Source organism: Lichenostomus cassidix, chromosome 1Aa (genome assembly GCF_008360975.1).
Source record: "Lichenostomus cassidix isolate B80296 chromosome 1Aa, HeHo_3.0, whole genome shotgun sequence".
Lineage (NCBI taxonomy): Eukaryota > Metazoa > Chordata > Aves > Passeriformes > Meliphagidae > Lichenostomus > Lichenostomus cassidix.
In genome coordinates, this window is record NC_139480.1 from 53090972 (window position 1) to 53107771 (window position 16800).

General features: G+C 42.4%; 1 protein-coding gene across 5 annotated transcripts in view; it reads left to right on the forward strand.

Moving 5' to 3' along the window:
* The first annotated feature begins 444 nt into the window (after window positions 1-444).
* SCUBE1 (signal peptide, CUB domain and EGF like domain containing 1) overlaps window positions 445-16800 on the forward strand; it is a 181067-nt gene continuing 164711 nt past the window's right edge. For 3 of the 5 annotated variants that reach the window (XM_085048990.1, XM_085048992.1, XM_085048994.1), the window contains exons 1-2: window positions 446-610; window positions 3410-3532. In XM_085048990.1, coding sequence (XP_084905116.1) covers window positions 523-610; window positions 3410-3532 — 211 coding nt within the window. In that variant the 5' untranslated portion in view covers window positions 446-522. Of the gene's footprint in view, window positions 611-3409; window positions 3533-16800 lie in introns of all 5 variants that reach the window. The other 2 variants (XM_085048991.1, XM_085048993.1) reach the window with 2 other exon arrangements.

Below are 16800 nucleotides of genomic sequence, written 5' to 3' on the forward strand. Positions count from 1 at the left end.
ACGGGGAAGGATCCCCGGCTGCGGTTGCTACGGAGATGGGCAGTGTCCGCTGGCCTGTGTGCCCTCACAGGCGCGGCGTGGGGCTGTCCGTCCGTCTGTCCGTCCGTCCTTCCGTCCGTCCCCTGGCGGCGCGCAGAGCCGGCCCGCCCGCGGGGGGGCGCTCTCCGGCGGGGCGGCAGCGCTGAGGAGGCGATGCCGAGGGCGCTCCCCGCGGGGTCCCTGCCGGCCCTACCTGGCGCGGCGGCAGCGGCACCGCGCCGGGCAGCGAGCACCGCGCCGGGCAGAGCCGCACGCCCCGCCAGCAGGCACCGCCCGGGGCACGGACCCCCTCCCCGGGGCGGCGGGGGCAGCCGCGGGGCCGCGGGGGCGGCTCTGCCCCCGGCCCGCCCCGGCACCGCCCCCGCCGCGGGAGCCCCGGCGAATCAGCGGGGCGCTGTCAGGGCGTCAGCGCCGGCGGCTCCGCGCGGCCGGCCCCGAGCGCGTCCCTTATCGCAGACAGGCACCGGGGATCGCATCATTATCATGGGCACTGTTTGCTTTTCGCGGCGCTGCTGTTTGCTTTTCGCTCTCGCCTGGGCCGGCAGGTTGGCGGGAGGCAGCGGGGGCGCAGGTAAGAAGAGGGGGCTCCGCCGCCGTGCCTCTTTCCCCAGGCGCGGGCGGCGCGGCCCCGGGGGGACCGTGTCTGTCCGCTCTGCTCTCCCCGCTGTAAGGTGTTGAGGGGGAGGTCACTTCTCGCCGCTCGTAGCGCCGAGGGTGTTGCAAGTTGCGGTGGGGAGGTGTTTTCTCGCGTGTTTGACGCAGCCGGAGCCGAGGGATTTCTGCAGGGAGAGATGGGGAAGAAAAAGTTACTTTCCTTGAGTGCCTATGAGATAAGTCTGTGCTGAGCCCTGGAGACTCCGCAGAGCAGGCGTTGGCTGGGATATCTTCACAGGTTTTCCCTATCTGCTCATTAACCCAAAGACCTGGTGTTTTAACAGCGGCGCTCCTATCTGTTTAATAGCTGTAATGATACTAAGCCCTTGCTTCGGTGTTTTTAAAAAAAAAAAAAAAAATCAAACAGCCCCCAACCCTATCTGCTTCGGAATGTTGCAAGCCCAAAGTGATTTTTGAAAGAAGTGTGTGCAGTCTCTGAAGTTGTGCTAGGAAAAATCCTTTAAGGTGAAGTACGAGCGGGGGCAGGAGGGGGGGGTGTGAGGGGGAGGGTGTGGAAAAAAAAATCCCTGTTCCTCGGATAGAGGAGTTTAAATGGAACAAAGTGAACGAAGTCAGCGCAGAAGTTCTTAAAGTCTGAGTAATGCAGTGTGAGATGTGGAGCGGAGCAGGGGCTCATACTTGGTTTTGCCCTTTCATTTGACTCATTGGCATTCACGCCTGACTCCCAGGCATCCTCTGGTTGCTGTGAAATGTCCCCCTTAGCTCAATGCAGTTTGAATTTTTGACGGCATTATAAAGAGTCCAGCTGTCACTTTTGCTGATCTTGATGGGAGATGGGTGCCGGTTTAATGACTCAAAAGTATGAATCAAAGCATTAAAAAAACCAACCCCCCAAAAAACTTATCTTCTCTTTGTGCTTGACTGAATCTGTGCCTGATCTGGGTAACACCTAAGCTAATTCACGTAAATCATAGCTAGATCTGAACTGGCTCAGCGGTAAAATAAATGAATGGACAAGAAAGAAGGCAACAGATTACAGCAGCCCTGCCTTTCTTTGAAAAATTACGACGCTCGGCGCTGTTTCCCTCTTTCTTAAAAAAACAAAAACAAAACAAAAACCAAAACAAAATCCCAACAACAATACAGAGTCCAGGCAATTATCTTGCTGGGATTCCAGAGGTGCCCCGCGGGGCAGCCCTGGTCTGCGCCTCTCAGAGAAGTTCTCTGCTGTGTGCCATGCTACAATGTCTGCTTATTCTCCCCTCTCTAAATAGCCCCCTCCTGTTCCCGGTGACTTTGAAGGATCCGTGTGTTATCACTGGAGATGGCTGAGTGAGCACTTCTGAAACAATTAGCGTTAGGATTTCAAGCTAACAATAAAACTGTTTGCACTTTAGTGCACCTTTCTGAGGATCTGTTAATCTAATTGACATGAAACCAACTGCACATGCCCCTCGCTGGATGCCCGTCTCCCTCCCTCCCTCTCCGCAGCACCTCTGTCTCCTCGGTACTTGCTGATCATAAAGGGGAGGCTGTGCTCTGCGCAGCACCCCTGCGTCCTGGGTACTTCCCGGTCATAAAGGAGAGGCTGTGCTCTGTGCAGCTCTGCGGGTCCCTCTCCGGCTGCTCACCTCCCCCGGGCACCGCTCTCCCCCTGCCTGTGTCCTCCCGGCAGCCCCAGATGTGGCTCTGGGATGAAGCGGGGAGGAAAGCCCGGGGAGGTGTGGGATTGACACCACGGCCCGGCCCGTGTCCCCGGGGTGCGGTGGCATCGCAGCCCCTCGCGTAGGGTTCTGGGGGAGCCGGGGACCGTCTGTGGCCAGTGCGGGGGGCGGGGCAGGTCAGGCAGGGCTTTCAGTGTTCCCATGTTCCCAGCACACCCCATCCCTGAATAGGTCGGAGTTGTTGGTTTGGGTTTGTATTTTTTTTTCCGGTACTCACTTCATTTAACATTCCCACGACTACCAAATCTCGACTCTCTCTCTCATCCTCCTCCCTCCCCATCCTCTTTAAATCCGGGGGAGAAAGCGAATGCCCGTCACTGAAATGTTTGTAAAGGCTTCCTACTCTGAAAACAAGAAAAGCGATCTGGGTCCCACCCTTTCAGAGTTAGACTCACCAGTAAGGCACCCACCCGAACAGGGGCCAGGATGACTGCTGGGACTTTCCTCCTAAATGAGTTTTAGTTCAAGTAGATGATGTTATTGCAAGTTGCTTTTCTCCACGCTACCTTACCAAATTTCATATGGTCTTCCATTTATTTATTCTTTTGCCTCTTAGTAAAAAGTATTAGTGTGGTTTTGCTGTTCAAATATTTCTTTTTCCCATTCCCCCACCAGCATAGTTTATTTAAACAAGGGTCTGTCTTAAAAAATTAAGAAAATCTCTGTGCTAGAACATGCAAATGGTCTTCCTCTCTCCTCTTACAGGTAATTTAAACGTTCTCTTGTTTTACGGAGATGTGGGTCTCCAGCACCAGACTTATACAGCAGAAGCTCATTTCTAGTGTCTTTCATTCATCATGTAGAAGTGTGAAACCAAGTCCCTCTAGTTCCATGGAGCAGTGGTTATAGGTGACTTGAGGAGAATATCACATTGGCTGGTTTAGTTATTTAACCTTAGATGTTCTCATTTCCACGATGACACTGGGAAGACAGGCAAGCAAACAGCTTTAGGGGGAGTATCTATCCTTGGTGTTTTGTGTCTCAGGTCTCCCTTTTAATCTGTCCCCTTGGGGTTCCTTCTGTGCTTCCAGATGTTGATGAGTGCGCAGAAGCTACGGATGACTGTCACATCGATGCAATTTGTCAAAACACACCAAAATCCTACAAATGCATCTGCAAGCCGGGCTACAAAGGGGAAGGGAAGCAGTGTGAAGGTAAGGACAGATCGGCTACTCTCCTGTCTCTTCTCCTCTCTCTTCTCTTATTTGTTTGCTCTTTAAAAGCTTTTGTAAATAGCTGGATTCCTGAAACGATTAATGCAGATTTACAGCTGCTTAACCTCAAATCTGGGTGTTTATTGGCAAACATACCCCTGCTGCTTTTGCTAATTGTCCGGCACCGAAAACGTTGTGCCTGCGCGCCTACTTTTAAGAATAAAATTTAAAAGGGGGTGTGAGGGGGCGGTGTTCCCCAGGGAGGCGATTCCCCGGCAGCACCACCTCCTCCCAAGCAGCGTTGGGCTCGAAGCGCTGCGCCGAGCACGTGGGTGTGGGGATGGGATGGGATGGGATGGGATGGGATGGGATGGGCCGGGCCCTTGGCTCACTCCCCGGCAGAGAGCAGATGGAAGGGACTGGCCATTGTTTTCCCTGGACAAGTTACAGAAGGTGTTTTTCTGTACCTACACAAACAGGTTGCTGGAGTTTGCTTCTCTTTGACACTCTGCACGTGTCATGATCTTAGTATTTCTAGTCAGAAGAACATTGTTTTAAAAGGAAGCATTTCTTCCTTTTAAATGGTTTTAGATTATTTGGTTTATACAAACTTAAAAAAAAAAGTTGTTTTAATTTTCTATGTCCTCACATCAGTCTTTTAATTGAAAAAGACCTAGCAGGTTTTATTAGGCTCTGTGTTCGCTCATGTTTTGGATTTTATGCACTCCATCTTGTCTGTTGAATCTCAGCAGAGTGGTTCTCTGGTGAAAAGAACAAATATTGTAATCACAGCAGAATGCCTTACAAATAAAAGACACAAGATTATTATTTTTTCCTTCTTCTAGATGCTTAGTAGGTATAATATTTTCCTTCAAAGTCTCTGTCTTTCTACAGCAGAAAGCAACTCTCTAAAAAATGTCTATAGCCAGCCCATTAAAAAGATTGAAGACCTAGAAATTACTTTGCTTGTCTACAAAGCTTGGAAACCACATATTATTCTCCATGGACTTCCAAACTGTTTGTTTAAGTGCCCCCATAAAGCATTTTTGTGGTTGTCATATTTTTCTGTCTTGGGTTTAAATTGTCAGAGACTAAATTAATAAATTCTGACTGTCCACCTTTTGGTGCTCTAGCATCTCTGAGCTGTTGTTCTTTTGGAAGCCAGATTTTCTTTCTTACAAACAGGATAATTGTTCAGCACCAGTTCTTTCTCTAGTCATCCCATCCAGGGAAAGGGCTACAGAACTCTGAGAAAATGCACTCAAGGCCGCAGCTGTGGAGGTTACAGCATTCTCAGCATTGGTACTTCTTGTATTGGTTTTCTACACTAAAGTTTCCTGAAACTTTAACTATTCATATTTTAGGTGTTGAGCTCTGTTTAGTGGTAGACATGGCTTATCCAATACACATATATCTCTTTGCCTGACTCCCCTTGGCTCAGTAAAAAAAACCCCAAAAACCACCAAACTCAGTTAGCAGTAAAAACCAAGATTCATCTTTGTAATGATGTACAGAATAATGGAACATCTGTGTCTGATATCAAACTCATATCTAATAGAATTTAGTGTCTGACAAGCCTGATAAGTACAGTAAACTGGGGCATACTGCAACATGTTCTGCATGGATGTTCAGCATTAGTCAGGTAATGTAAGCTATCTAAACCATTCCTGTGCATGATTTATAACTTCTTTTATATGACATTATGGTAACAGTTCTAAAGATTTTTGCATCAGCTCCATGTCTTAAGTTGGTAATTAATACCAAACTTCGGAATGAGCAGAAAGCTTAAAATGTTTTTGAATGCTTCCTCTCTGGAGCATATTGTAAATTATTTTGCTAGTACCCCTTAATTTGATCCCAAAGTACTTTGAAACATTGTAACTGAAGTTGTGTACTTCAGTGTCAGGCAGATATCATTTCCATAAGTGAGTAAGCTCAGAATTAGAAGGAAGGGTCAGTGGCAGGGCTAAATTCTACCTCAGGCCTGCTGTATATGGAAAGTGGGTTTATTTTGCATCTTGAGGTGAAGTATTCAAAACCTATAGAAATAAACAAGCTACCTTAATTGAATGGTGTTTAATATTCTGTCACAAGACAGCCTCAGTGATCAGCTGTTAAAAGTTATCTTTTAAGATAAAAGTGATTGTTAACAAAGATTAAATCCACTGGATAGTTTTTTTCGTGCCAATAACAAAACTGGGTCATTAAATGATTCTTGGTCTTTAATGCTGGGCTTTTCAAAATAGTCCTTTCGATCACTGAAAGTAGTTACTTTTGAGAAAAAGATACCTTTTGTACAAATAATGTGTCTCTGGCTAAGTTTGTAGCAATCTACCTGCGTTGCTCCATGTCTGAAGAACATTCCTTGTAGCATAACTAACTCCCTTATAGTCCAGGCTCTCTCACACAACCAGATTTTGCTAAACAAGTAGAATTGCCATTCATACAGAACAGTGAGTTCAGAGACATTATAGCATCAAATTCATTTGGATAAATTTTAGTGAGCTGCCAGTTTAGGTTGTATTGAGGCATTGCAATTAATTTAGAAAAGTGTGTGTTTGTTTATTTTAAACAGAAGTCTTAAATATCGCTTTTGTTCACTTAAAATTCATTTTAGAGTAAAGGGTTGAGTATGGGAAATAACATTTTTTTGGATGATTCTTAGGAAACATATTTGTACAAACATATTTGTCCAGTATATCAATATGTATTTGTGCACTCTTGTGTATTTATTAATAGTTTTTCTAAACAATGGGATCTTTAGGCCAATGCAGTAAATGTGGAGCCCAGCCACTTGTGCAGGACTTTGCTCATGGTTTGATGCTGTGAGTGAAAGGGCAGGCAGAAATACATATGACAAAAATATTTCTTTAAAAATATGTGGAGAGCTCTAGCAGCAATTATATGGAAATGAAACATTTTCTTGCCAGTCTGTTAAATTTCTTCAGCAGGGAATTTCTTTCTGAACTTTAATTTTCTCTCAAAATGTCTTTTGGCCTGGGTTTCTTCAGAGTTTCTTAGGACTGAGGATGACTTAGTTCACAGATCTACCTTACCTTTTTTTCTTCCCTTTTTTTTTCTGACTACCTTTCTTGCTTGAACCACCTGACCTGTTTCTTTCTAGAGAGCACAGTTGTTTCCCCAGACAGAAGAGTTCCTCATTCTTTCTGTGCCCTGTCTTCTGCTTCCCTCCATAGATTTCAGCTGATATTTTATTTTCTTCAATCAGCTTTGTGCTATGCTTTGTAAAGCCTCATGGTCAGCATTACCATTATATTTTCCTGTATCACAATATGTATCAATGTCCTTTGAACACAAATTCTCTAGCTGGCATTTTCCTAGGACAGAATAATGTGTCCAACACCTAGGTAATCTTTAAAACATAATTGCTTTCAATTCTCCATTTCTAGTCAATATACCAAATCCATTAACTGATAATTAATTCATTTACTTGCCCTGGCACACCTGCAGTTACCTAAGAAGTCTTGCCCATTGTGATTTTAGTGAGGATCTCAAATGCAGTGGGCTGCATTGGGCTGCAGGCATGATCTTTCACGCTCCATAGGTCTTTGTCCTTACCTTCTCAACACTGAATTTTGGCTTCTTCAACATGTCGGTATCTCAGCATAATTGTGTCAAAGCAATGGAAATTCCAGAAGGTTCAATTCCACATCCTGGGGTTCCTTGTGCCTTGACAGAGCCTTCTTTGTGTCCCATGCAGTGTTGTGTGTTTGCTGTTGTAGGATATTCTGTCACTGAACAGTGTGTGAAGGGGTTTAGCTCTCAAACCCAGTTGTTGGGGTTTTTTTCCCATGCTACTTCTCTGACTGCTCCAAACTGTCATGACATTAACGGTTAAAATACTCTATATAGTTGTTGGTTGATGTATGTCTGTGCCCATTTTATATCCAGTTTGTGTTAAGTTTCTTTTGTAAATTGATTTTTTTTTTTTCCATCACCTACTGTTTATCCTCAGTGTGACTGTAATTTCAGTGAGTTGCTCTAGCTGTTTTTTTTTCCTTTTGGATTATACCTTACATGTAGGGCCCTTAAGACATGTTTACTGGGACCTGTTGCTTCTGGATTGTAAAACTCTACTCTGAGCTTTCCCATATTGACTGAGATTTTCCTCTTGAAACATTTTTTCTGCTGTCTTTCACAGTATCTTCGTAACTCGGCTTCAGTTTTTTTTAATGATTGATCTCATACAGTTGTTACCACGTTTCTTGAACTCTGTGCAGAAGGGAAATGTTCACAACTTTCAGCTGTATTTTAATCATTCTACTGTGAAGCTTCATAATGTTGTGATGGACTTTTTGCTGAGGGCAACATCTATGTACCATGGCAAAGGGTCTTGGTGGAGTCTGCCTGGAGAGGGTGATTTTCAGATTTCTGCTCGTGTTAGAACTTTGTGCTGTATCAGCAGCAGTTCTGCTTGACTGCTAGGTGAGTGGGATTATGCAGTTCTAGTGATTTAGGTTTGTCATATATTCCTGTATTTGTAGTCTTTTTCTTAATGTAAATAATAACTCCAGATAAAGAGGCAGGTGTTGGTGATTATCTGCAACGATGGCCTATATTCTTGAGTGCCTCAGTGGTAGCACCTCACTGGGCTTAAGTGTGATATAACCTCAAAATAAGATAAACCATTCTGTGGCGAGCACAGACCTTTCCCGTGAGAGTTCTTTCTCTCTTCTTCCTGTGTTTTATAAATAAAGATAAAGTTTGGACGTTATTAAAATGGTCTCTTGAGATATGGACAGTTGAAGCCTCGCCAATCGGCCTAGGGGGAGGTTTTGAGCTGACCAATCCTGGTGATCTTTGAAAGTCTATATAAGTTGAAATTAATTAATAAAAATAGACATTTTGCCACAATGAAGAGTGGACTTCTTCTCTCTGCTAGCGGTTCAACAGTGACACCATTCCTCCCTCAATCACAGGTATATTCAGCCTCACACCAGGTTATATTCTGCATATGTTCATTTGGAAACACAGACCAATTGTCCCTTCTGACCCCACTGCTCATCTAAGGGCTTCTGAGCTGAAGGAGCTTTTGGAAGCTGTACAGCCAAACTATTTAGCAAGACATCTCCTAATCTAGTGCTGATATACTGCTCATCACAACCTCTGCCAGAGCTCCTAACACTTGCCTGTGGAGAGTGGATGGAAAAACTCAATGCTGTGTCTGGAAAAGTATTTGCATTGATATATCTAGGTTTTGTTATTTCCATTGGTGCTCTGTGACAGACAGAAAAGCAAAGAATACTGCACGCATACTTCTCTAAACTGCTAACTAAAAGCCTTTTTCTGAACTAGGGATTGTGATTTTGTGGAAACAACGGGATGGTGAATGTTTTTCTTTGGCAAGTGTTTGAGACTCCTGGGTCCATCATGTGCAGGTTTGTTTTCATTCTGCAGGTGCAGTGATGTCCCTGAGCCAAAATTTAAGCTACTCACAGCAATACAGTAAAGTTTAAAATGATAGCTCTTTGCATTTGCAATGAATCAGAAACTGTATAGATAAACCAGCCATTATGAACTTCAGTAATTTTGTGGATGTTAGGCCAAGTTTCTGCTTATACCTGTTTGTTAGATCTGCTTTTAAAGGATTTTAAACAAATCTTAGCAATTGGAAAAACATCTAGAAAATTTATCTTCTCATCACTTTCACTTAAATAATAATGACTGACTCTCCAAGCTTGACTTAATATCCTTCTTGTAGTTTTAATCTGTTTGACCTGTTTTATTTTTCATTTTTTTAAGAGGCTCATTCATGGTCTCACACACTGGATTTTCATTTTATTATGGTCTTTGAAATACCTGCTGTGTTCTTCTCATCCTCTTCAAAAGTGAATCCAAATGTTATGAGAAGGCTGCTCTGAATCAATCAACCTGGAAACACAAGTCTTTCCAGACTTCTCATTTCCCAGCTCCCAGTCCAGTATTTCATATTAAAGCCTCCTTTTGTCTGCAGGGGTAAGTAAGGAAGGCACTTCTGGATATCTTTTAAGTGGAACAATGATCCCATTTCTTTCAAGAGCTCCATGGTGTCCCATCAATCCACTCTCAGCAATTCTTTCTTAAGTGAGTCATCTTCATCAGTGATGTCCTGTGAGAGCTGGGGCACTGTTGAGTGTCCTTTGGTTTCTGAAACTCAGGCATCTTGATGCTTGCACAGCTCTAGTGAGCTTAGCCTTGTTCTGTCTGTCTCTGCAGAATAACAGCAATGCCACAGAACAAGGCAGTTGAAGTGACTTCTTCTGATTGATGGTTTTTCCAATTGCAGTAGAAAGTGAATTAATATTTTCAGGGACTCCCTTGATTTCCCTGAATGAGGTTTGTAGTGGATATTAGGTGCTGAAGCTGCTGTGCTTTCTGAAGTTACAATACCTTGACAGACAGTGTTCATGTCATGCGTTGAAGCTCATGTCACCCTCCCCTGATGGCCATGTTCCAGGTGGGACCTGGTGCCCCAAGTCTGTGCTGCTGTATTTGTGCAGTTGGCTTGCAGTAGTCCATGTGAGCATAGAGCAATGTACTCTGCCACCTCCACATTTTATGGGGATTTCTGTTTCAGGGTCAAATGTTCCTTCCCAGTTTTATTCACACAGATTATGGCTTTGCTCTGGATGAGCCCTTGTGCTGATTTCACTGAAAGCAGCTTTCAGAATGAAGCAGTACATTTTGTCAAAAAATGAGGGAGAGAGAGTGTAAACTAGCTTCTTTGATTTGAGCTGGTAGCTGTCTTTTATTTTCCCTTTCTCTATAAATCCTATTTATTTATTGGGTAGCTGCATTTTATTTGGCTTAGGCCAGTAAAAGTGCTCCCAGAATTAAATTCTGAGGCCTTCTGCATCCGTGGTTTTTTTTCTTTCTCTCTCTCTTATTTTTTTTTAAAATTGTTTGGTACCATTTAATACTCAATTCTGACTTGTGAGTTTTCTAATTTGCACTAGGGGATGAATTTTCTTGGGAGTGGAGAAGTGAAGAACTAGCAGCAAGTAAGAAAATACTCCTGAGAACATTCTGTATTAAATCAGAATTTTATTACAGCCTAAGTGAATTAACAGCTTATGATAACTTTTTTTTCCTCCTTCATGCTGCTTCTGTTCAGTGAATAGGGCTTTTGTTTTGGTCAGAGTGGAGGCTTGATTTTATTTATTTATTTATTCAAATTGCTTTAGTTTTCCAACTTTGTTCAATAGTTCATCCACTAAAACCAGAATATCCTTTAGTTGGGCTGACATGCCCTGTTTAACTGCTCCCAGGGCCATCAGTCCCCATGTGTCACGAACCCTATTGTTTTCTCCTCTCTCTTTTCTTCCCTACACTGTCCTACCTCTCAGAGCTGCTTTCTGACAGCCCACAATGCTGCTTCAGTGAACAGCTCCCCTGGTGGTCCACTTTGGAAATCTTCCATTTTGTCTTAGGAAAAGAGCACTCCAACTTTTTTTTCTCTCCACAAATGCTTCTTGGATACAAATATCACTATATTTTGCATAAACAAATATCATGCCATTAGAAATATGGGCCTCATTCTTCAATAGCATTGCATGTAATTATCAATTTGGAAAAACTAATATTTTTCCCAAGGACACTTCTCTAAGTAGTTGATAAGCTCCCTGTCTGCTGGATGGTCTATAGATACTCTGGGAACTTATAAATATATGTAAACTTTCATCAGTCTCAACAGTTGCTAAGCCGCAGAACGCAGGGTGACTCCCTGGGGTGGTGTGAACTTGGTATTTAGAAGGAGCTTCTTTCCCCCCAGTTATACAATGTAAATTAACTGTCAGGAAAATGAGAATGAAATGAAGGAGTATAAATAAAATGTCTTAAGATCAATAGGTCTGTCCTTCTTTTGTCTTCATTCTTTACACATCTGCCAGATATTATCCAGTTTTCCTTGTTTTCCCACCTGTCACCTTTACTTCTGGTGCAGTCCCCTTTCCTTGCAGTCTTCATTATGTTGTCTTGCATATCCTGTTACTCAGCTGTCTTTTGTCATTTTCCTACTGCAAGTCTTGCTTCTCTTTTGTTCTTTCCTCATGTATTTTCAATTATTTCATCTTGTTTTTCTTCCCCTGTCCTCTCAGTGGCTCGCTGCAGTTACAGCAGCATTGTTCTGAGAGCCAGTATCCCACAGCAAGACCTCTGGGACTGGAGAACTGGCAGCTGGAAGCTCTAAGTGCCCCTTACTGGCCCTTTCCCTTGAGTTTTGTCTTTAAGTCAAAGCAGTTCTACCAGCTTGTTCTTAGATTTACACCTTTCCTCCCTTTTTCTCCACCTCTTTCTTGGCCCCCATCAGCAGCTCAGAGCTCACCTGTCCCTCAGCACATTCCCTGCTGTTTCTACCCCCTGCAGACCCATGGCTCTTTCCTCAGTGGCTGGCTGGAAAAACATCTTTGCCTGGCTCTTTGCCATCCTTTGTTAGCTCCTGTTTGGGCACTGTCTTCATGTGTGTCCATTGCCCTGCTGAAATACACATCTTTGATCTCAGGCTGATGCATGCCATGGTCACAGAGCTTCTGCTGGGGTGATGGCAGAAGAGGAGCTAGAGAATGTGCCCTCCTGCTGCTCCCTTGCCCAAATAAGCTCCACTAATGCATTTGAGGTAGCATCTACTCTGTTTGTTAGCATCCGTGCTCTTAGGATTCTGGAGGTAATGGGAATCATGGGTGGTGTCTGTAACCATGGAAGAGGATGATGGACACAGTCTGTACCCTTCTAGCCCAGGACAGCTGGGCAGGTTTGGCCAGGGCAGGTCAAAATACAGGGCAGGTTTGAAGAAACCTCAGGCAGTCCTGGGATGGAGGATGTAGGGCAGGAATTTGAAGGGAAAATGTGTATTCAGTCTGGTTGGAAAAGGAGTACTATTCCCTCTGCACTGATTTAGGAAGTTCCTTTTCCTTGATCGTGCTTTTTTTCTTGGACAGGGGCAATTGATGTGGGACTATTCTGTGAAGAATATCACTAAAATAATACCCCCAAAAGTGGAAGAAAACACAAAGGATTACAACCTGGCCCTGTAAGCACTTCTACACTGAAAAGTCAATGATCTGGGATGTAGAGGCTGAGACACATGGCAGGGAGAAGGTGGTGGGGAATAGATTTGCTAATCTGCTTTAGTTACTGGAGCCATTGGGGTGGCAAACTACTGCCTAAGGTTGAAAATAACACCCACCAAGAAGCATGTTTTGGAAACTGTAGCTGCCTAAATTTCAGCAGATGCCTGTTGAGCTTTGAATATATATCTTTTTTTGGAGAGGGGGGGATGTATGAATTAATTTTTAGATGGCTATTTTTTGATTGGTTAAGTTTCAGCTGTAATTTGATCATCTTTTTCTGTCCTGAGAAATCTCTTGAAAGGTAACTTCCTGGCACCTTCTTGGAAACAAAATCTCAGAGCATTAAATCTATTCAAGTAATTGGGGGAGAATTTTTTAAACATAGCAAAGCAGTGATTTTTCCATATAATCCCTTTAGAAAAAAAAGCTAACTTCCTGGTTTTTTTCCTTTGTTTGTTCTAGTATGTATATATTTGGTTTAAATTTCAACTGAAAAAATCCCCACCTGCTTTAAAGCAGGTGTCTTGCAAGAAAAAGTAGAGTTAATACATAAATGTTTAGCAGAGTTATAAGGAACTGAAGATAGGGTCTGACAGACCCTCTTGAAATTTCAAGACTTTCCTACACATTTAAGATGCTGAGCAAAAGGAATATCCTTACAGAACCATTTGAAGAATTTTTTTGTTCAAATGCTGTGAATCATCCAAGTTCTCAAGCATGTGCTTAATCTTAAGAAACTTACCCTTTAAAGTAATTCTCTTTAAGTGCTTTGTTAAATTGAAGATACTGTCTTATTTTACTTTACAATGAACTTTACAGTGCTACTTCTCTGGAGCCTGTCAAAGGTCACAGTTTTTCTTTCAGTGACCAAGGAATTAAGAAAAAATCTGAATCATTTAATAAGATGATTTAAGACCTTGATCTTGCACATGCTTTAGACCTAAACTTAGTGCAGTTTGTTTGGTGCTGTAGACCCCAGAAGCAACACACCAAATTCAAGACCATACTTTCTCAACTACTGATAATGTACAGTACAGCCATCAAATAATCAGAAATATTAAACAGATTAAACAACTTTCAGATTGTTCTGATTCTTATAATAATTTTGTTAAGCAGGTGAGCTGTTATCTCAGAGAATATAAAAGCCAATTTTCATTTACTCTTTCAGAGTGAGGTTACTAAGCTTCATACTATTGTTACCATGCCTTAAATCTGCATGAACCACTGTCAGTCCTTACAATTAACAAGACATCATGCTCATAGAACATCAAAAATGTAACTGAGGGGAAGAAAAATAAGAGCAATGCATAATATCAATTTGCTAATTATTAATGTTGGAGGGAATGGTGGTGCTGCAGAATGTGTTTCTGCGGAGGGGAACCTGTGCAGAAATAGGTATTTGTATTTGCTGGACATATCATTGCTGAAAATGCTACAGGACATTACTGCTGTGCATTCTAGTTCTTGCTTTTGTGAGGGGGAAACATGCCCTGAAGTGCCTTTGTTCTGATTTCATTATCTGGAAGCAGAGGTCGTATTCAAAACTTTCAGTCTCCTTGTTATAGTGGAAAAAGGGGTTGAAGTAAGTGGGGTATTTGCTTTGCTGAATAGGTAGTCTGGGTCATGCATATCTGAATTGTTTGGCAGCACATGCATAGAAGGAATTTGATATCTGACTTCATACCTCTAGAGATGTCAGTGTTTCTACCAAGTAGAGTTGTACCTTTATTCTTTCTGCACATTTCTGTTTGCAGAATTTTCTTGGGGAAGGATTCCACAAAAACTGTGACTTGGAGACCTGCCAAAGTTTTTCTCTAACTACAAAGCAACAAAGTCCAACTTCATTTAGAAATTTCCATTTTTTTCTGATGCATTCCAACCTGTCTAAAGATGAATGTGATCAAAGCTCCTCTTCACATGTCCTTCCCCCCACCATGCCATTTTTCTCTTAAAGCAGCCCAGTTCTTGCTTGCACAATGGTCAAGTTCATCTGATCTTTAGTGCAGGTCTTGGTACAGCACACGCTCCAAAGGCAGGTGCTCTGAACTGATTGCTTCTGACCCTGTGGGGATTTTCCCAAGGGCTCTCGTGGGGGCTTTGTGTGCATGGGCACTCTGGGGGAAGGCAGCCTCCTTTGGCTGTGCTGCAGACTGAACCCAAAGCCATGAGGGAGGCTAACTGCATTATTTGGCTACTAGAGGGCAGACAAAGGTGGAACCCTATGGCTTTTGCTTGGCTTGAATTCCTAGGAAAGCGATTTTACCTCTATTCTGATGGGAGTGTGCAGATGTATTCAGAGTGCAAGGAACAAATGAGGCAAGGAGGGCTGCCAGGATTTCTCGGACCTGTGACTGCTTTGGCTGTAAGAGTGAGCCAGAGAATGGGTATAAGAGAGGAATAGACAACCTCAGCCTGTTGTCTAAAAACCTGAATACTAAAATGCTTTGGTTGGATATAGTCTATTTCATTAGGTACAGAATGTTTCACTATGTGACAGTGGCAGCTGATTATTCTGTATACACACAGTTTTACATTTAAAGAGATGATGGCTTCAGAATGGAAGAACTTTTATATTACAGTTCTCAAAAGATTTAACAATGGCAATGATCACATCAAATTGTTTATCGTATGATTGTTGCCTAGGAAAATACTTTTTTGTGATATGGGTGAAATCTAAGGTGTTGTCACTTAAATTTTGTGTTAGCAGTAACTTCTAAATGTATATTAAACTTATTTATTTTTTTTATCCTTCTGGCACTTTCCATCCTTTCACTGTGTGTTTTGAAATATTTTTAAAAATCTTTTTCTTGAAGGAAGTGCAAAAACTGCATTATAAAAAAAAATCTGTTGAATGCATCACATGTGGTCTTACAGAGCAAAACACAAAAGCTTTATCTTTTATTCTGAATTGAGAATACACACAAATCTATTCAGGATAGCAATGGCAGTTGCATTAATTTTCTAGAATAGCTTAATGGCACAATTTACTTTGAGTTAATACAAAAGTTTCCAATGCACATTTCTGAGCTCTTTCACTGGACTTTGTTGCAAAAAAAAAAAAAAAAAAAAAAAAGTTACTAGAAAAGAGTTACTAGAATATGATCCTGTACTGCTTATCCTGAAAGGCTGTTAGTGATGACCATCGATATTGATGTTATGATTAGATACCAGTCATGATTTTGAGCTGTCTTTAAGACAAGTGTTCTGATGGTCTATATAGAAAGTAACAGGCAGTTAGTTGCTGTAACCTGCTCCACAGTGGGCAGACAACATCAATCTTTCTCCTGAGTAGGATTACACGATAAAATTGCCTGAGTTAGCAAGAGTGTAGACTCAAGGGATGGAGACCTGAAGGGGACACTCTCTGGAAGAACCAGCATGTTTTCCTTAATGCTGCCATTCCCTGAGGAAAGCCCCAGTGTTTGTAGCTGTGAGAGCATCTGAGTGGTCCTGTTTGCACACAGCATTTTCTGTAGGTCTCCTGTTTGATGGAAAGGACAGCCTGTTATCTTGAGAACTGTGATTTTTATGGCAAGATGCTTTGGGGGAGTTCTGAAGAGTCCAAAAGCTGGGTGAGAGGTTTGCTGTTTGAATGTGAGTGTTAGCAGAGGGTCTGGCACAGCCAGGCAGGGGGATGTGTGGGAGGCTGTCAAGTCCTCAGGGATACATCCTTGATTTGCTCAGCCAGTTTGGCCTGAACTTGCTAAAATAACTTAATCTTAAAGATGAGACCCAGCATGAAGAATTTCAGTCTTTGAAGATGCTGTGAAATTGGGAAAAATGGGAACTAGAAGGTGAGGTGGGTATGCTTTAAAAGACCATTTATATAAGTAGTACTAATTGCAGTATGCTTCTACTTTTACCTGTCAAGTGCACATAATCTATGCTTTTGACCATCATGCCAAGTATGAGCACAACTATCAAAAGACAGAAATAGCTACTGGGAAGTGTAGTGCATATCCTTATTATTGAAAGGTATAAAGTTAAGGAAAAAAACTTAATAGGAACAGCCTTTATACTATATAAAATTGCAGAATTTGTGTTTTGTGTTTTTTAAATTATTAACAATGTAGTGTTCCACCAAAAATCCAGGTTACTCAGAGTTTCTTCTTCAATAAACTTAATGATCAACAAGGAAGTAAAAAACTTGAGGAAAATAAATACATGTCCTCTGGTCTGAATTAGTCACTGAGATAGTCT